Raw genomic sequence first — 14,747 nt, forward strand, 5'->3', positions numbered from 1 at the left:
GTGCGGTGGCAGACCGGGAGTCCGGCGGCGGCGCCGCTGCCGCCCGCAGTTCGCTTTCTGTGAGGCGCCGCGCCGCCATTTGCCGAGGGCGACCGTTACGCCTGGCGGGGGCCGTCGCGCGAGGAGGGCGGTCCCCGCCCTCAGCGCCCTGGGCCGCCGCCATGTCCCGGCCCCCTTCCCCTTGGGCCGCCCCTGGCCGGCGGGGGTGGTCCCTGCCGCTGAGGGGAGGGCTGCGGCCGGGCTGCCCGGCGGTGGCCGCGTCCAGCGCCATGGGGCGGGCAGCGGCGCGGGGGCGCCGGCTGTGGGGGCGCCGGCTGTGGGGGCTGCTGCTGGTGTTGCCGCTGTGGGAGGCGGCGGTGGTGGCGGCGGCCCCGGCTCGTCCCGCGGCGGCCCCGCTGTTGTGTAACGTGAGCCTGGACAGCCCCGCCGAGGAGCGGTGGCTGCCGGTGCTGCGGCACTTCGATCCCGCTTTCCTGCGAGCCGCCGTCGCACGGGTCATCGAGTGAGTGTGGGGCGCCGGTGGGCCCCCCTCCTCGGGGACGGGGAAGCCCGGGGCGGGGGGTGCGTGTGTGTGAAATGGCCGCGGTCGGGGTGGAGGGAGCCGCGCCGTGCCCGCCGGACCTTCCTCCCCGGTAGAACGGCGTGAGAGTCAGCCCCGGTCCCCGCCGCTTCTCCCGTGGCTGTGCCGGGAGCGGGCCGGGGCCCGCTTTTCCCTTCGCCCCAGCGCCGTGGAGCCCTTGTCGTCGTCCCCCCCCACCATCCCTCCCCGCCAGACCCGCTGCTGCGGGACCTGGACAGATGGGGCGAAGTGATGCTGCACGGCTGCTGAACTTCTCTGAACTTAAAAATTCAGGGTTTTTTCGAGTCTTAACTCACTACTACTGCATTGTGCGTAGACTTAGGAACCTGGCAGATGGACTGGGGAGGATCCCTGGTAGCAGTAAAAAAACCTCACAAGTAGGAAGCCTGCACCAAATGTTTAGCTCGGGTTGCGTGCAGGCTTCTTGGGGAACGTGCAGAAGCCGATGAGATTTGGTGAGCAGTGGGATGCAGGGATGTCTGATAACAGTGTGGCAGAGGCTGCTAATGGAGGATCAGCATCAACTGGGACAGGCAGACCGGAGAAGTAGCAGATCTCTTGAGTATCTGACTGCCAGGCTTAAGTTGCAAACCTCTATGTCTCTTTCTCAGCTAATGCCTTGAGTATATTTTGCAGTGAAAGCGTACCAAAATGGGTCCATGAAGTTATTCGGCTGATAGCAGCAGAATTGGAGTTCTTTATGCCGCAGCCCTTTGCGGGGGAAATTCTGGGAATGTGCAAAGCACTGGGAATAAGTCTTGGGGATGGAGTCCTACTTAACTTCGCCTATGAATCTACTGCGTAAGTGTCCGGTACTTACAGAATTTGGTAGAAACGGATGTAGAGATTCATTTTAGTTCAGCGTGGGAGAACGCACAAAAAGGCAGGTGAAGACACGTGGCAGGTGATTTGCACTGTTCATTCTCGTACTGTTTCATGCGTTCAGCTGGAAGGTTTCATTCTCATTAGGCAGTTTGTATCCTGAATTGAACGAGAAATACAGAACAGTATTTTTATTTGTTAATAAAGATAACGTGTAGCTGTAATGTTTTTGTGTATGTATATCTGTGTAAATGTATAAAAGTATGAAAATAATTTCTGATAAAAAGGAAGGGCCATCCGTTCAAAGTATTTGGGTTCATTTATTTTCGAAGATCACGAAACATATTCTTTTGTCGTTTAAATTGTCGTACGTCACCAAAAAGGAGACTAGAAGAATTAGGTGCAATCTAATTATTTTAACCGTTCATCTGAGATAAAATTGCTTCCAAACCATTTTCTGGGTGAATGTTCACAGTGACTGTATAATGTAATTTTTTAATTTGTGCAGTGGAAAATGGATGTAGTATCTTCATGACAGCAAACAAAACCTCAGTGGGAAACAATACTCTATTTCATTGTCTTTTTTTTTTTGCTCTAGAAGCATGTGCAGGAGAATAATAAACGCTTGGTGTTGCTTGTGAGGATCCTAAAAATATTTCTTTGTATAGGTTTTAATAAAAAACAGGTGTATACAGCCGCTTGTACGTATTTTGATTATTATTTTTCTTAACGTGTGGTTTTTGGTTTAAGTGATTTTTTTTTTTTTTTAAAGGAGTAATATTGGATAAGATAGTAATTTAAACGCTAGCTTGCTTAGTAGTTCACAGAAGACACCATTCTCAGCCCTGGTAAGGCCCATGAATTTTTAAGTTTTTCAGCTCTAAAAGATACTAAAGAAAAAACATCAACTGGGAACAAACTACTTGTCTGTAAAAATTTTTTACCTTTACAGTTTTGAAAGACAGTGCTATGCATCACTGGAGTGACAAACTCATAGCTCCAGAGAGAATAAAGTTTTAATTCCCTGCTAATTCAATACACTTCATAAAAAAGCCTGTTTCAACAAAACTGAAATTGTTATTAAAAAAGTAATTTCAGCACACTTCCTGTTCTAGAGAAGAGGTTAGACTATTATTGAAATGGCTGACGCTTTAACAACAACTGATGCTTTCAGTTTGAAAGGACTTTGTTTGAACTTTTTATCTAGTTGTGATTAAAAATATAAACGGGGTCCAAATTGAAATGAAATAATCTGTAATAGTCAAAATGAAATCCAGAAAGTTTCAGACTGATACTTTGAGGACATTTTTAGATGTCAGCTTTTCATCTCGATTTAGAAGTAAAATGAAATAATGAAATTTTGCCCAAGTGGAAGCGCTGCTTCCTACCTGGTCTGTAATATCTGTCCTGATATGGACAGTAGTGCAGCTTTTGCCTTTCTGAGCCAGGTGGGACCTGATAAGTATTGTACAGTTTTGTATGTTAGACTCTCTGGGAAAGGACTTTTCCCTTATGGATATTGTGCATAAGTCATACAGAACATTGTAGTGGTGTGTAGTTATGCACAGCTTCAGTCAAACCATCCTGTCGTGTTCCCCCCCCCCTTTTTTGTTTTTTTACCCAATTTGAAATTAAATCTGTAAGAAATTTTATCAAAAAGCACAGGATGAGACTTACTGTCTCAGGTTAGGAAGCATAACTGTTAACGATACAATGCAAAATCCCATTTGTATGCTTACATTAGCAAAATACTTTGCAGAAGATAAAATCACTTATTCCTGAAACGTTGAGCTAGTTCAGCTATAATACTGAAAGTGTTGTCATAGCTTTTTCTTAAATCATTCTTTCTCCTTGTTGTTTTTGAAGGTTCTGTACTAGTATTGTCGCTCAGGATGACAAGGGAAACATCTACCACGGTCGGAACTTGGATTACGATTTTGTCGATATATTAAGCAAGATTACAATTGATGTGCGGTTTATAAAAAGTGGGCAGGTATGATCTGTGGCTGACATGGCTGGGTGGTATTCCGTGAAGGAACGGGGGGTATGGTCGTACAGCTGCGTAGGCAGTGGGATTTAATGTAGGAATGTGGTCCCATCCCAAGTTTACTGGATTATTAGAGCACCACAGTCACTTTAGTAATGTGGGATGAATGCTGGTTTTCTTTGTTTTCTGGACATCCAGTTTGTGGTGATAAATTGGAACAAATAGAACTGCATAATCTAGTATATCAAGATTGTTATTTGGAAGGAGATGTTGAAAGAAGGAAATGTTGCGATACTGAAAAAGAAAAGAAGTACTAGAGAGAAGAGATCCATTTTGGCAGGGGCCAATTCTAAGGCTTTTTTTCAAAGGCCTTGTTAATTTTCATGGCTGATGGTGTATTTTAGATGAAAATTCCCAGAAATGAACTAGTTGCTAGTGCAGCCCTTGTTAGTGTGGTTTTCTAAATATTCACGAGTCTGTTTTGCAAATGGAGAACTTTTTGTTTGTTTCTTGTTTGGCTACTCGCTAACTTGAGCAAAACTTTTGTAGCAGTTAGTGATTGTTAACAAATTAAATGCAGTGAATTTTGGTCCTCAGAGTCTTTTTAATTTACTTTGCAAGTTTAATTTAAGGCAAAGTGTTTTATAGCAACTTATGTATGAAAGTCACAGAAAAAAGTACAGGGTGCTGCTTCAGAATGTTGCCTATATTTTTAGTAGTGTTCTGTTCCAGAATGCTAAAATACTGCATGTTTCCTGGTTTCAGATAGCATATCAAGGCACCACGTTTCTTGGTTATGTAGGCTTATGGACTGGACAAAGTCCACACAAGTTCACGATCTCCGGTGATGAACGAGGTAAAATAAATCTGTCTTCCACACTTGACATTATGTACACTATTTCAGTTGATTGTTGCCTGCTCTGGCCCTTCTCTCACATGCTCCGAGAGGGAAAAATACACTCCAGGTTGCCAGGAAGGAGCTGAAATTGAATGACTTCTCTGGCCCTCAGGGAGTGAAAGCACACATACTGCCAGTTTTTGGCTGCCGCATAGGAGAGACGCATTTGTTTGTCAGCACAGTGTCATCTGAGCTTGAGAAGTGTCAAAGGAGGCAGAGAACCTTGGCGAAAGCTGTAAGAGACAAATTTATGTGGTCTGTTCAAGAGACACAATTGGAGACGGCAGAGTACGAGTTGAGAGAAAAAGATGCAGTCATGTATAGCAAAAAAACGGCTGCTTTCCTAGTTCTCTGTCCCTTCCTCTGTGTTCCGTATTTCTCTGTCCCCGTAAGGCAGCTTTACAGAGAGGATGGGAAGAGAAGCAAAAAATGAGAGATCTAGGGGAAAGGCAGTAGGACTTGAAAGAATGCATGGAGATACTGGAAAGGCAGCTGAGCGAAGATCTGGTAGTAGAGGAAAGTTGAGAGATGTCACTATGAGAACTAAAACTGGACAATAGAAGGGCTTGTGACAGTCAGGAAGGCAGAGGAAGGGTCACTGCCTTTTCCATCAGGGCTTGAGTTTCATAAATATTGATAGGTGTGTCCAACTCAGAGCTTGGGTTTGCCTCTTCCATCCCTTCCCCCACTCTTTTTTCTTTTATTTTTATTTTTTTAAGCAGCAGACACTTTTTGCTTGTGTTTATTAGCTGTTTGTTAGAACTGGAAACAGTGTAGTCCGAGTTAGAACCAACATCTAAAATAAATGTTTATTTTTCACTTGTGATTGTGGTAAGCAAGTTTTCTTTTTAATCTTTTAATTAGACAATCTTCTGCTTTCAAAATTTTTTTTAGATGTTATGCAAATACTATTCACTGTATAAATTATATACATATTCATTATCTCTGTGAGTAGGGATTCTGCTGTGGAGCACCTGCACCTTTTGATTCCTCTTTCCTTTGTTAATACTGCCTTGTTGCATTTGCTAGATTCTTTCCATAGTTTATACTCATGTATTTTTAAGAGCTTGCTTCTGATGCTATTGTAGTTATTTAATCCTTTCAAAACTGGAGTGTCCTGGGCTGATACCGAGAGATGCAAACTGCTTTTAGTTCATACTAACATCAGCTTGGAAATAAAGTCTTAGGTGTATCGAGTCTGCAAAAGGCTTGATTTAGAAAATCTTGCTGACCAAAGTCCTATGTCTGTGAACCAGGCACAATTTGGGGACATAACCAGTGCCGTCCTGTTCTCCCTGCTGTTTCTCAGCAGTGTGCTTCAACCTCAGTATAAGGATCATCTGAGACAACGGTGCGGTGGTTTAGTCCGTGCACAAACCCACTCTGTTCTCCCGATTCTGATAGAGGATCCAAGTACTGCAGACTTCTGTGTGTGACGGGCCCCTCTTGTCCATCAGGAGCTGATGTGCCGTCATCCACCTGTGTGCCTCGACTTCAGTCACTTTTTAACTAGAGAGAATAGTGGTTCACTCAACTCGTGCTGCGCTCCTGTAAATCGGTTGTTGCTGACTGCTTGCTGCTTTATCTGTCACCATACAACTGAACTAAAAATTTGGGGAAATCAGCATGTGAACTATGGCTGGAAAAGGGGATGACTTTAAATGAGAGTGAAGGTCTATCAAGTGACAAGCATATGGTTTCTGCTGGCTTTTTTGGTTTTGGCATATGAATAATTTTAAACTTGACCTTCTGTTTTTCTTGGTTCTCCTAATTTTCTCCAGTGACACAGAAACACCATCACTACCTCTTTTTTAGCTGTTTCATGATCTCTGTGTAATTCTTCCTGTTGTTGTAATATTTCAGTAAGGTGAATAATGAGGTGATTAATGCAAATATTTGAGCTGACAGCTGTAGAATATTATATCATATGAATAGCTCTCCATTCCTTTTGGAAATATGTGTTACAAAGTGCTAGTCCCTGTTACAGTTACCTTTGACTCTTCATTGCTTATCATTCAGCTATGAATAGAAACGGTTTAAAAACTGAGCAGCTAGCAAGTTATCTAGATACTCACTTACTGAGAGAAATGTGATAGTTTTTGATTGAAATTGCTAGCGCTGGCAAGTTGTGAGAGATACTGTGTGTTCCCTGTACAGTGCTGAACACTGTCGTCTTTATTGTCCACTGTACCTCAGACGCCCTACCATTTTATGGCACCGTCTTCTGGCACTGGTCACAGGAACATTGTACCTTTCAGAAGACCCCTAAAAGCTAAGATAATGATCGCTCCTGTCATTACAGGTCTGAGATGCTTTCTGGAAAGCAGGGGTGTTAATCCAGCTGCCGTGGTCGAACTTCGGTTGGGATTATGTTGTGTATTTGTACTTCGCCTGGAGTTTCACCTGGTCGTTGTGCTCTTTGTTAGCCCTTCTCCTGAAATGGTGACATTTTATGCTGATAGGTAGCTGCCCTGCCCTGAGAATTTAGCTTTCTGTGGTACTTCAATATTGAAATCTAATGATGCAGAAAGCTGAGCATTTGAAAAACAAATGTTGTAAAACGAGGGCTTGCCAGGGTACGTTAGCCTGGTTATGCAGCACATCCTGCATATTTTATGTATAGATATCAGTAAAGTAATACAGTAGAAAAGGAGCACTGTCAGCATTCAGTGTTCTAAACAGTGTTGATAAGCTCAACACGGTACAGAGGCTCTGACTGCTTTCAGGTGGCGTGTGCTTTGTCAGTTTGATATAAGCTGCCTAAGTTTGATGTTTTGATGATAGTGGTATAGTTAGAAAATTAAAGAATTTATTGCACCGCTCTTTTGTAATACACTAGAGGGAAAGATTGCAGAGCTAGAAATGGGACGTGGAGAAGAAAGGAAGGCAGGAGGATAGATTTCACGGAGCGTACGTAACATGCATGTATAGTAGTTTCTTTTTTTTTTTTTTCTTCCAGCGGGTGGTAGATGGTGGGAAAATGCAATAGCTGCTTTTTTGAATCGGAATTACCCTGTCAGCTGGCTTGTCAGAGACGTAAGTGCACCGAGTTATTTTCTCGTATTTCACAATGATGTCATTTTTACTTACAAACTCTTAGTAAATTTGATGTTCCAACTTGTAGTTTCACAGAAAATTCAATAAATTGATAAGTAAATGCATTTCATAAGAGGAGATAGGTATTGTCCCCAAATTGTGTGATGTGTATGAGAGGCAATTCCAGTCTTTCGGGGGGGCAATCTCTAATCAATGCCAAAAGTCTTTGGGAAGCTGTGCAAAGACTTCCTTCCTAGGCACTATTTCAGCAAGCTATGATTTGTAATTTAACAAATTCAGGTAGCTGCACTCTTAGATGGTTAGTATCTGACCCAGTGGTTATTTTACACTATGTTTGGTAGGTTACCATATTAAAAATGCAGAGCTCACTGGTGAGCGGAAGGAGTTAGAATGGTATTTTGTATGGCACATTTTATGAATACTGTGTTAGGGTACTACTAAGATAAAACAGGTCTGCTGCTTCTCAGATTCTCGAATTACAGTAAACATGAATGGTATGGTTTGCAGGTAAACTCAATGCAGAACTGGAATGTCTACTGGAGACTTTGTTGTTCATATTTTTTGAGTTTGAGATGTAACTACTAGCTGCAGTGTTGCTGTCAGAAATAATTAATTGTTCTCCAGGGCTTTCCTGTCTTTCTGAACAATTTTGTCTGATGCTTGTTCTCCACATTTGTTTTTAGTTCCTGCACAGCATTCATTTTTGAACATGTACTTCAGTAGATTGTGGCCCTATGCCTGAAAATAGTAGCTTCATTGGCTGTGGTGACTGTCAGATTATGCTAAGTTAGTCACCTGGTTATGGCAGGAGAAGTCAGGCTTGCTGTAAGAAATGCCTCTGCCTTATTCACCATTGCTACCTAACTCCTCTTAAACTACTGGCAAGACAAAGACATGGAGTGGTTTTTTTTTTCCCCTTTCATTCACTTTCATCTCTCCCACTGTTCACATTGAAGGACTTTGCTGAGGATTGAATTTGCAGGGTATGGACATGCCTCTCTCTTTTGAATGGCAGATTTTTTCAGCTTTTTTCACTTTATACCATATACATATGTGTACATACATGTGTGTCTATATGTGTATGTATATTTACTGTTTTCTCTGAATATTTGCAAAGCTGGGATTAATGAGTTCATTTACTAGTCATATGCATTTCATGTTCATATGCTAGTCAGTTTGGAAGACTATTTTCAGAGAAGTATTTTCAAGCAGCACTTTACAGTCAGTTGCCATTTTCGAAAAAGCCAGACCTTTTCTTCTTTTTAAGATGTTTTTGTGCTTGACTGTGCTCTGTGATCTTTGTTTCACTGCAATCTCCTTTTTGCGTTAGACCCTGAGCAGAGCAGAGGACTTTCAGTCAGCTGTTCTCAGACTAGCTGGCATCCCCATCATTGCTGAAGTTTACTATATTGTAGGAGGCGTATCACCCAAAGAAGGCATGGTCATAACGAGGAATAGAAGAGGGCCAGCAGATCTCTGGCCTCTCGATCCTTTAAGTGGAGCGTAAGTAGAAGAAAAATGTGTTGTTTTGTTTTTTCATATTCCCTCCTGAGCGATGGGCAGGGTTAGCGACACAACTTTCTTGAGAGATCCAGGGCATCTCTTACTAATGCTTACAACCGGACCAGGGAAAGCTTGAAAGCCTCTGAAAGGAACCCCAGTTCCTTCTCTTTGAGAAGAAATCACACCACCTTGTTCAGGTTGGGGCAGTCCAGAGAGTCAAGGGTGGAAAAAGCATCTGTATGTGTTTATTTTTTTAGCCAGATTCCAAAGGAGACCAGACTTCAGGACTTTTCCTGTCTGGCTGCCAAGTATTGCACCGGTAAATTCAGCAATTCCAAATTAGTTTTGACCCAATGTGATAGAAGGGTTGAAGGCTCAAAAATAACTGTTCCTATCAATTCTGTGAAATCAGCAGCTTAATATATGAAGGAGATCCTAAATCATTGCCCTGCACTGAAAAACGTCACTTAATGCATACAGTCAGGCAGTAAGTACTGGCTTGGCAACGGCCAGATGGCCTCTTGGCTCTGTGTACTCCAAACTGAATGCTGCAGGCTGCATCGTACCATACCCATAATCTTTTCTCTGATCATCTCTTTAAAGGTCTGATCTTGCTTTTATTGTTGTCAGTAGTAGTTCTGTCACTGATGCCAGCAGGAGTTCAGAGGTCGCTCCTTTTTCATTTGTGTTCAGTGGTTCATGGTCAAGGCTGCTGTTTATCAACATAGGGTCCCTTGGGCTTGCAAGAGTCATAGGAAAGAGGCTTCTGAGGGAGTTTTTTTTCCTTTTGGCAATACAAAGATGCTGATTCTTGGCCTTTATTAATTACCTAATGATTCACCTTTTGTTTGCTTTTATGTTTGTGTGTTGTGTTATAGGTGGTTTCGTGTGGAGACAAACTATGACCATTGGACTACCCCTCCTCCTTTTGATGATCGAAGGTAAATTTAGTTTGGAGCTCTGTGGTGAGCTAACACTTTCATTTTGAAAAAGCTGAGAGACTTGGGTGTTCTCTGAGCAAGCGTTAGCTCGTTGAGCAGGCAGCTTGTTCAGTTTCTGTAATGCCACTCAAAAGGGAACAGATCAGGTAAGGAGCAATACTCACATATGCCAGAGGAAAGTCTGTGTGGCATTGAGTGGCATAAAAGATGAGAAATTGCAAGGATAAGGCAGGAACAAACAATTTCTTTATAAAGAAAAGTTTAGTAAAAGTTAAAGGATTTAGATTCACAGTGAAAAAGTATTTGATGGCACTCGGAAGGTGCTCGCAGACATCATACAATCTTTAGGCTGTGTAGTTTGCAAAAAGCAGATTCCCCGTTGGTCTGTACTCAATGGTGTATTAATAGAGCAGCTTCAGGAATGTGAGACTAGATTCAGTCACGCGGAACTCTGGATTATTTTAGGCCAAAGCAAGCATTTCAATGTAAAGGCAATTTAGTGAGAAATTTTTCACATTGGTGCTTTGTAGCCTTTGGAACAGTAAAGTGCGTTTAATGATACTGCATTGTTTTCCTGCAGAACTGCAGCCATCAAAGCTCTCAATGCTACTGGACAGCAGAACATCAATTTTGATACGCTCTTTAAGGTATTTCTTTTAAATTCTGCATTGTGACTTTGATTTAAAGTTCTTTTTCAAAGCAGAAGTGCAGTTGCATTTTTGCCAGTGATTTAAAAGCTGTGCAAGGAGGGCATGCTGAAAAAGGTGTGCTGCACAACCATCTCTGGAGAGCTTAAGACTTACAAGTTTGTTAAAATGTTTCTGAACTCCCTTGCATAGGTATTTCGTAATAGTCTGCCAATCCAAGTGGAAAGTGCTAGAGGTGAATCCCATCATCATCGTCTTTGTGCAGTTCCTTATTTCAAGCACAATTATAAATATTACAGCAGGCAGATAAAAGTGTTAGACACGAGTGATATTTACCAGTTAGTTTTGAGAAATTACATGTTGCGTATTTCAGAGGCCTTTTTAAAAATATTTTTGTAAAAAGGTCTGATGCTTAAAAAAAAAAAAAAAGGCAAGAGAAATCCTTGACTTTGCATTATTCCTTTTCATAACTTCATCCTACTGCTGTTTCTAAATAGCCTTTTAATTCCCTCTTCATTTACCAAAATGACAACTCTTCAAACTTTCTGTACAGGTGTTGTCAGTGAAGCCAGTCTTAAACAAGTAAGTATTAGATTTAGAGATGTTAATCAGTGCCTCCCGCCACGCCTCAGACCACTTAAAAGTCAATTGCAAACTTCCCTAGGATCTTCCTATGTGTCTGTCTGAATATCTTGCGGTTTCCCAGCTTAGATTTCTGCTTGTGCACGTGGCACTCTGTTTTCACTTCCACAGCACTCTTCCTCTTTGGTCTGGCACTCTAGCCAAGAAACTATACTTCATCAGGCTCAGTCTGGTAATGGGAAGTTCCTTTGTAGTAGTGAAACAAATGACTGCTTAGAGGAGCAGCTGGACTTTCTGCCAAGTCATTTGTGCCTTTCACTTTTGGAACCTTTGGATTTGTGTTAACACTGAAACTGGCTTTCTCTGGAGTTTCTGATGTAGCTCTGCTTGACATGTAAAAAGGAGAAAAATAGTAAATGGGGACATAGCTTTTAGGTGCCATTTACTGGATTTTTGAGAGAGATTAATTTCAGTATACCATTATTGTTCCACAGATTGCACTTTTGCAGGCTATCCTGTTTTGTTTAACTTTTATGTGGAGCTCAGTCTATTCTCTAGATCAGTCATTCACATTAGAGCTTGGCAGTGGCTTCTTCAAAATTAGTACCAGGACTTCCTCTCCTGTGTCTTACCAATGTGAGGAAATTTGGAAAGAGATGATTATATCTGTGTGACTGCTAAGATTAGCGATACTAATTTTTTAATACAGTGATCAAATGGATGTTGAAGTACAGTTCCCTTGCTGTACTAAGTGGAGGGAGAAAAAAATGCTGCCATCAGCCTTCATTTTTATCAGTCTCTCCCGCTTTTTCTCACCCTTCTGTACCTAAGCAGAACATTTGTTTCCACTAAAACTTGTTTTGCTGCTTTGCTAGTTTTATAAATTAATCGTCTTGCCTTTGGAATATCACTCACTCACTTTTCCTCTTTCCCTACCAGTAACACAGTGTATACCACAGTAATGAGCGCTGCACTTCCAGATAAGTACCAGACATGGATCAGAACTGTGGAGTGAAGAGGTGTAAGTAGCATGCTGGTACTCCTAGCTACTTGTACTCAAATAAAAATTTCAGCTGAAGAGTCATTGAGGGACAAAGCACTGCAGTGGCACTCAGGTGACCTAGTCTGAATTCCTGATTCTCCCCTTGGTTTGCTTATTGACTTTGGGTAAATACCTTCCCTTGTTGTTTCAGAGATAGAGTTAAGTATTGACTTTCTTTGCAAAACTCTTGGAGATTATCTTAGGAAAAGTGCTTTATCAGAGAGGAAGGGGTGGGTGGTGTTGAGACCTAAAGGTAGAGGTTCCCTCTGTGAACATTTTAGCTATTATTTTTACCAGTCCCACTTCTGCGATATGTTTCACATGTCTCCAGGTGGTTGACTATGACAGGAAGCTCCACCAGAGCGAACTGCATCCCAGCAGGACTGGGGGTTGGTGCACTCGGCACCAAGAAAGATCAAGCTGAATTTGTGACGGCCGCTCACAGGCAACTGAACATTAGCATCTGTTGAGGGTTTTGTCCTGTGAACTTGCAGAAAAAGTCAAAGTGCTTGAACTTACAAGATGCCTCAGGTGGTAGCTTTAGTGTGTTCAGAGAAAGATACTAAGTTATGTTTATTTCTATTCCAAGAAACTCTGGTTGCATGGTCTCGGCAGGAGCACAAGAAGCTGCATTCCAGTTTGAATAGGTTTTTAAACTCTTACTAGTGTTGTATTTGTAGCAGTTACAGTGGACATTTGATTTTAGCACGAGTAATTCCTTTCTTTTAGAGATTCTGAAGAGTTGTTTGTTTCTTAGCTCCACACGAACCTGTGCTTTCTTATTTATCTATTTATCTGTCTTTTTATTTCAACAGGCAAAATGAGTGAAAAGCTGAAGCTTTCCAAGACCGGCACATGCTTTTAAAATCAGTCTCACAAGCAGTAGAGTTGTTTTGGCTTATTAATTATGTGAACCACTCAGGAAATAATAATAACTTGTTAATTCTTTGAAGTGTTGCAGATGCTACTGTTAATGAACCGTAATGGAAGTTTGATTTTTATTGTAATTATGTTGATGTTCTAGCAGATGTTGATGGCTAAAAATTGCTTTTACTGTTTTTGGAAAGAGTTGTGCAATTCGAAGGTACTTATGTGCTGACTAATAAATAAAAATTTCATATATTTTGCATGGCCTGTAGATCTGACTATAAGTAAATAAAAATATGCAGCTGATCGCTTGATTTTTGAAGACCTGTGGTGTTATTCCTAATGTCATCATACTTTTCCCTGATCTGTGAGGGTCTTGTGATCATGAGCCTAGCAGGGTCAGATGCAGCAGTTATCTGCATGCATAGCCGTACACTACGGTGATTTTATTCATCATAAATAAGGAGGTGTGATTATACAGACTTTTTTCCCAACAGATGAGAGAAGCTTGTGATGGATAGCAGTGAGATTAGAAAGGGGATGGTTTTCTTTTTCTAGGTTTGAAAGTTGCCTTCAATAGAAAGTTTACAACTAATTTCTATAGCGCTGAGGAGTGGGGTTTTTTGTTTGTCGGGTTGTGCTGTGACCGCATGTTGAATTCAGGCACTTCTCGGGAGCACCCCAGAAATACTGAAGGGTTTAATGAGTAGAGACCAGTGGATACCTTCACGTAAAGCTTAGAGGTCCCATCCTCCACTGGACAAAATTCCTGCTAATGCCAGTGAGAATTTTACCTGAGAGAAGAAGGTGTGATCAGAGTGTTAGGTCACAGCACCACTTCCACATACGTGCAATGTCACCTCCAGTATTTGCGCACCAGTTATGCAAACTGTTCCTGAGAGAGCTTTCTGGAGATGTGGGCCCTTTATCTCCTTGCGCTGAGTCTGGCTAAGTGTTAATAACCTACTTACCTGCATCCTCTACTACTGCCTGGATAAATGTGCTGCAAGCTTTGCCTTGACCCAGTTTGTACAATGATGTTAGCAGTCGTATGTCAGAATGATAAAATTGAAAAACGGAGCGTTCCGGGAGGAGGATGTAAATAACAGCAATCACGATATCCTTGAGATTTCAGAATGACATTGCTTTAATTCACAGAGCAGGCACTGACTCCTGATCCCACCAGGTTTTCTTTATGTAACAGCCACCCACAAGTAAAGACAAAAGGATCCTTACAGGTGTAACTTCGCATAGTCACCTTGACCTTGGCAGCATTAGGCTGATTATCTTCTGGCAGTGGTGAGCCCAGGCTCTCAGTGGTATATAAATTCAATCAAATGTATTTGTTTCAACGTGTACAAATGGATCTGGAGTGTATAAATACTTGGTATCCGTAAATATTTGGGAAACAATTGTCTGCTCCTGTTGTTTTTGTGTCTCATCAGCTGTTCAGAACTTGCTCAGGCCCAACCACAGAGCAGATTATGGAAATGTGGGGTTTTCTGAGATTTAAACAAGAAAGGGAACTAGATTTGAAGAAGTCTGATTTTATTTTGTTTTGCTTTTTTTCTTTTAAATTATTTTATTAAAGAAAACCTTGCATTTCATCCGTTTATAAACGTTCAGACAGCCTGATTGCCAACAAAATAAAGCCTTTATGCCAGCTTGAATACTTTTTTTGCTAACCTAAAGGATACATAACTTTATGGTCTTAGTTTAATGACAAGCTAAAATACAAACACTAAGAAAGTGGTAAATGACATGTCTTACAAACTAGATGACTGAACCTGTGAAACGTGTAGAGCTGCTTTTGTGTAGGAA

At 41.7% G+C, this 14,747-nt stretch overlaps 1 protein-coding gene across 2 annotated transcripts; it reads left to right on the plus strand.

Annotated features, from left to right (window-relative positions):
• Nucleotides 1-146: 146 nt before the first annotated feature.
• Nucleotides 147-13,240, plus strand: NAAA (N-acylethanolamine acid amidase). Of its 2 annotated transcripts, XM_052812530.1 has the most exons (11): nucleotides 147-502; nucleotides 1,217-1,381; nucleotides 3,269-3,395; nucleotides 4,155-4,245; nucleotides 7,247-7,323; nucleotides 8,675-8,847; nucleotides 9,726-9,788; nucleotides 10,369-10,435; nucleotides 10,989-11,017; nucleotides 11,957-12,038; nucleotides 12,875-13,240. In XM_052812530.1, exons 1-10 carry the CDS (start codon nucleotides 162-164, stop codon nucleotides 12,030-12,032), a joined length of 1,209 nt encoding a protein of 402 aa, XP_052668490.1. In that variant the 5' UTR covers nucleotides 147-161; the 3' UTR covers nucleotides 12,033-12,038; nucleotides 12,875-13,240. The 2 variants fall into 2 exon arrangements, 1 of the variants encoding a protein (XP_052668490.1); XR_008238924.1 differs by lacking the exon at nucleotides 10,989-11,017.
• Nucleotides 13,241-14,747: the final 1,507 nt, after the last annotated feature.

Source organism: Harpia harpyja, chromosome 2 (assembly GCF_026419915.1).
Source record: "Harpia harpyja isolate bHarHar1 chromosome 2, bHarHar1 primary haplotype, whole genome shotgun sequence".
In the NCBI taxonomy this organism is placed as follows: domain Eukaryota; kingdom Metazoa; phylum Chordata; class Aves; order Accipitriformes; family Accipitridae; genus Harpia; species Harpia harpyja.

What these genes read in the sequence shown, in the direction of transcription:
- NAAA (XM_052812530.1), top strand. Translation starts at nt 162, where the DNA reads ATGTCCCGGCCCCCTTCCCCTTGGGCCGCCCCTGGCCGGCGGGGGTGG. An exon ending in GATCTCCGGTGATGAACGAG is followed by an intron (nt 4,246 to 7,246) that starts GTAAAATAAATC and finishes TTTTTCTTCCAG; the next exon opens with CGGGTGGTAGATGGTGGGAA. An exon ending in CTCGATCCTTTAAGTGGAGC is followed by an intron (nt 8,848 to 9,725) that starts GTAAGTAGAAGA and finishes GTTGTGTTATAG; the next exon opens with GTGGTTTCGTGTGGAGACAA.